This window comes from Penaeus monodon, chromosome 15 (assembly GCF_015228065.2).
Source record: "Penaeus monodon isolate SGIC_2016 chromosome 15, NSTDA_Pmon_1, whole genome shotgun sequence".
Taxonomy (NCBI): domain Eukaryota; kingdom Metazoa; phylum Arthropoda; class Malacostraca; order Decapoda; family Penaeidae; genus Penaeus; species Penaeus monodon.
Window position 1 is genome coordinate 16,798,950 of NC_051400.1, and position 2,869 is coordinate 16,801,818.

Below are 2,869 nucleotides of genomic sequence, written 5' to 3' on the forward strand. Positions count from 1 at the left end.
GTTGATACAACAACAGCATCATCTTGCATGTTTCATCAGTATGATGAACTGGTAAAGTATTACTAGTTGTAATTTTGTGTCATAGTTGTGTCAGTAACATACAGTAAGAAGTGTATCACTGTGTTGGGACATAACTCTATATCTTGCCTTTCAGCTGGTTACACCCCTATACGTGGACAGAAACCATCTGGCTTCCCGCAGTCCAGCTGTAGCCGTAAAGAAAATTGAGGAAAGATGGCCCAGTGGGTGTATGGAGATGAGGGCCTTGGTTGGTGGGGTTGAAAAAGTAATAGGTATTTCAACCTACATAGTGAAGGGAGGGTCCAAGGTGGTCTTGGAAATTCATAGAAAAAATAAATACAGTATCTGGATTTTTTTTTTCGTTTTCTGTTTTTTGAGGTAACAGAGAATATAAATTTTCCAGATTATTTTTGCTTTTATAAAATTTTATGAAAGAAGTTTGGGGGATGTTTGCAAGCACTTTTTTATGCCCTTTTTTTAAGTTCTCAAGGAATAAAATTCAATTTTTGATGGGGGTGAAAGTTATTTTACAAGATCTCATATTCATTATGACTTACATGTCCAATATAACCAAGAGATATATACCCCATAAAGAATCATGTGTTTGACAGCTAACACAAAAATTTGCCAATGAATGGCAATTCCTATATAGAAGAAGCAAAGCCAGTATAGATTTTTCTTTTGAAATGCTATGTGTATATATTTTTCATAGAGAGGCTTTATTGTAATTTGACAGTCATAAAAATGTCACATCCATAAAAGAGCAACAGAAGTATGCCAGATGTGGCACAGCTCACAGAAATCTGCATTTGTGCTTGCATAAATAACAGCTTTTTAACAGCTCCCACACTACAGATGCCATGATAATGCATCATTTGCTTATCGCAGAATATAAAGTGAGATATGAAGTAGTTCTGATATATGGTAACTGTGTAGTAATGATTTATGCAAATGCTAGGATGGCCATACGAACCATACAGCTACAAGGGCAAGAAATGTGCAAAGATAAATTGCTTTTTTTCTCCTTTTTTTCCAGCAAAAAGATGATTAATCAGATGGTTGTCACTAATTTCTTTCAGACAAAGTCATCATAACATAAATAATCTGATATAGATCATCATTCCTCAAAAAGAAGTCATTTCATTTTATGTATAGTTCATGGAAAGTCCTTAAGTGTTTTGATAGATGTAATTGTAAGGAATGACTTTCAGTAGATGATTCATTGTCTTAATTGTTGCTGTATTTTACCAAAACAGTCATACAAGACAGACTTTGACTATATCTATGTGTAACTTATTGAATGGTTGTCTTGAGTGTTGCCATCAGGGTGGTAGGTTAAAAGAAGCACTATCTTGCTGTTGTTGTGGTCATAGTGTTATTAAAGTAATCTGCACAGTGTTTCTGTGGAAAAGTAGCTCATATCTGTATATCTGTTAAATGTGAGGCCTCATTGGTTTGCTTTGTGTGTTCAAAATTCCTATCTGATTATAAAAGAAGAAATGACAAATACATATTTCCTTGATTTTTTTTTTCTTTTCTTTTTGACTTCAGTGAATTAAACGATCGTACTGATTTTTTATGACCTTGAGAGTATATTTTAAAATAGTTTAATATTAGTCTTTATAACTCCTATATATAGTTGGCTCATATTTGCTGCCCTATCAGAAATCTAGCATTTTATATGTTAGGTAGATTTATATACTGTCACTAAAAGTATGAAAATACAATGAAAAAAGTACCATGACTGTGTGATGTACTCTGACCAATTATTGAATTTACAGTATTTCTGAGAAAGATGGAAATGGAAGGAATTATATGATGAATATTTTTGGTATATTAAAATTGTTATAACAAGTAGGTAATATGTTTTTGAATATGTTGCTTTTGGATACAAAAAAAAAAGATTCTGTTGATATTTTCATGTACTCTTAATAATCTACTGTTTATTTTACATCCTTTATTTTTACTTCCCCTTTCAGAGAAAATTTCAATTTGAAAAAAAATACTATCTAGACATTTCTTGGTATAATATGATTTGATGAGATGCAATATTTATGAAAAATCCATAGAAAAAATATTTGCAAAGACAATAACTAGACTGGTCTACAGGAGTCTATTAGAAGTATACTTGGATTTGTATGTGTATATGAAAAGTGGAATATGTGGGAAAATATTCACAGCCTTACAAATATTTATCCTTCAGCAGCATTTATCATGAGTAATATTGAATAACCTTCATTATTTTACTACTTTCCATTTATGTAATAAAACACTGAACCAGCAAGTATTAATTAACCAAACTTTGATACAGTGCTTATGGAACTGTTATTATTTCAGAGATTTTTCCATGTTTTTTCAGCTACCTCTTTGCACAAAAATGTCTTAATATGTTGATTTCTTTTGTATACTATGGAAAACTTTTCTGTATTTCTGATGCTGTTTCTGCAAGTTTGTCATCAGCTTTATATGGTACTATAAGATTCTATTATTTTGCACATGAATTTTGCACTAGATATTGATTTGAATGTGTTTTAAAATAACATGACAGTTTTTTATAGTGGTTCTTTAGCAAAGTATTGTTTACAGTAGAAGTTAACATTGTTAACATTTTTAGCCAGAATGTTAAAATATTATCTTTAAGTTAGAAAAGCCACTTGTAAAAGTGTCACTAGATTTATAATCTCATTTTAGCATCAGTAATAGATTTATCAGCCAGTAGTATGCCATTAACCATATATATAAAACTTTAAATGCATATGGCAAATGTAGATCTCTGTAGTAGTCTTCAGTTTGCAATCTGCTTACCTCGGTATTAGATCGGGCATGCAAACAGAAAAAATATGTGTAC

General features: G+C 31.2%; 1 protein-coding gene across 1 annotated transcript in view; it reads left to right on the top strand.

Annotated features, from left to right (window-relative positions):
• The window catches only part of LOC119581788 (tumor protein p53-inducible protein 11-like), a gene marked incomplete at its 5' end in the record, with an annotated part of 31,812 nt that extends 29,838 nt beyond the window's left edge, over window positions 1-1,974 (top strand). Inside the window, 1 exon segment of the mRNA XM_037929917.1 lies at window positions 155-1,974. Coding sequence (XP_037785845.1) covers window positions 155-228 — 74 coding nt within the window.
• Between the last annotated feature and the right edge of the window lie 895 nt (window positions 1,975-2,869).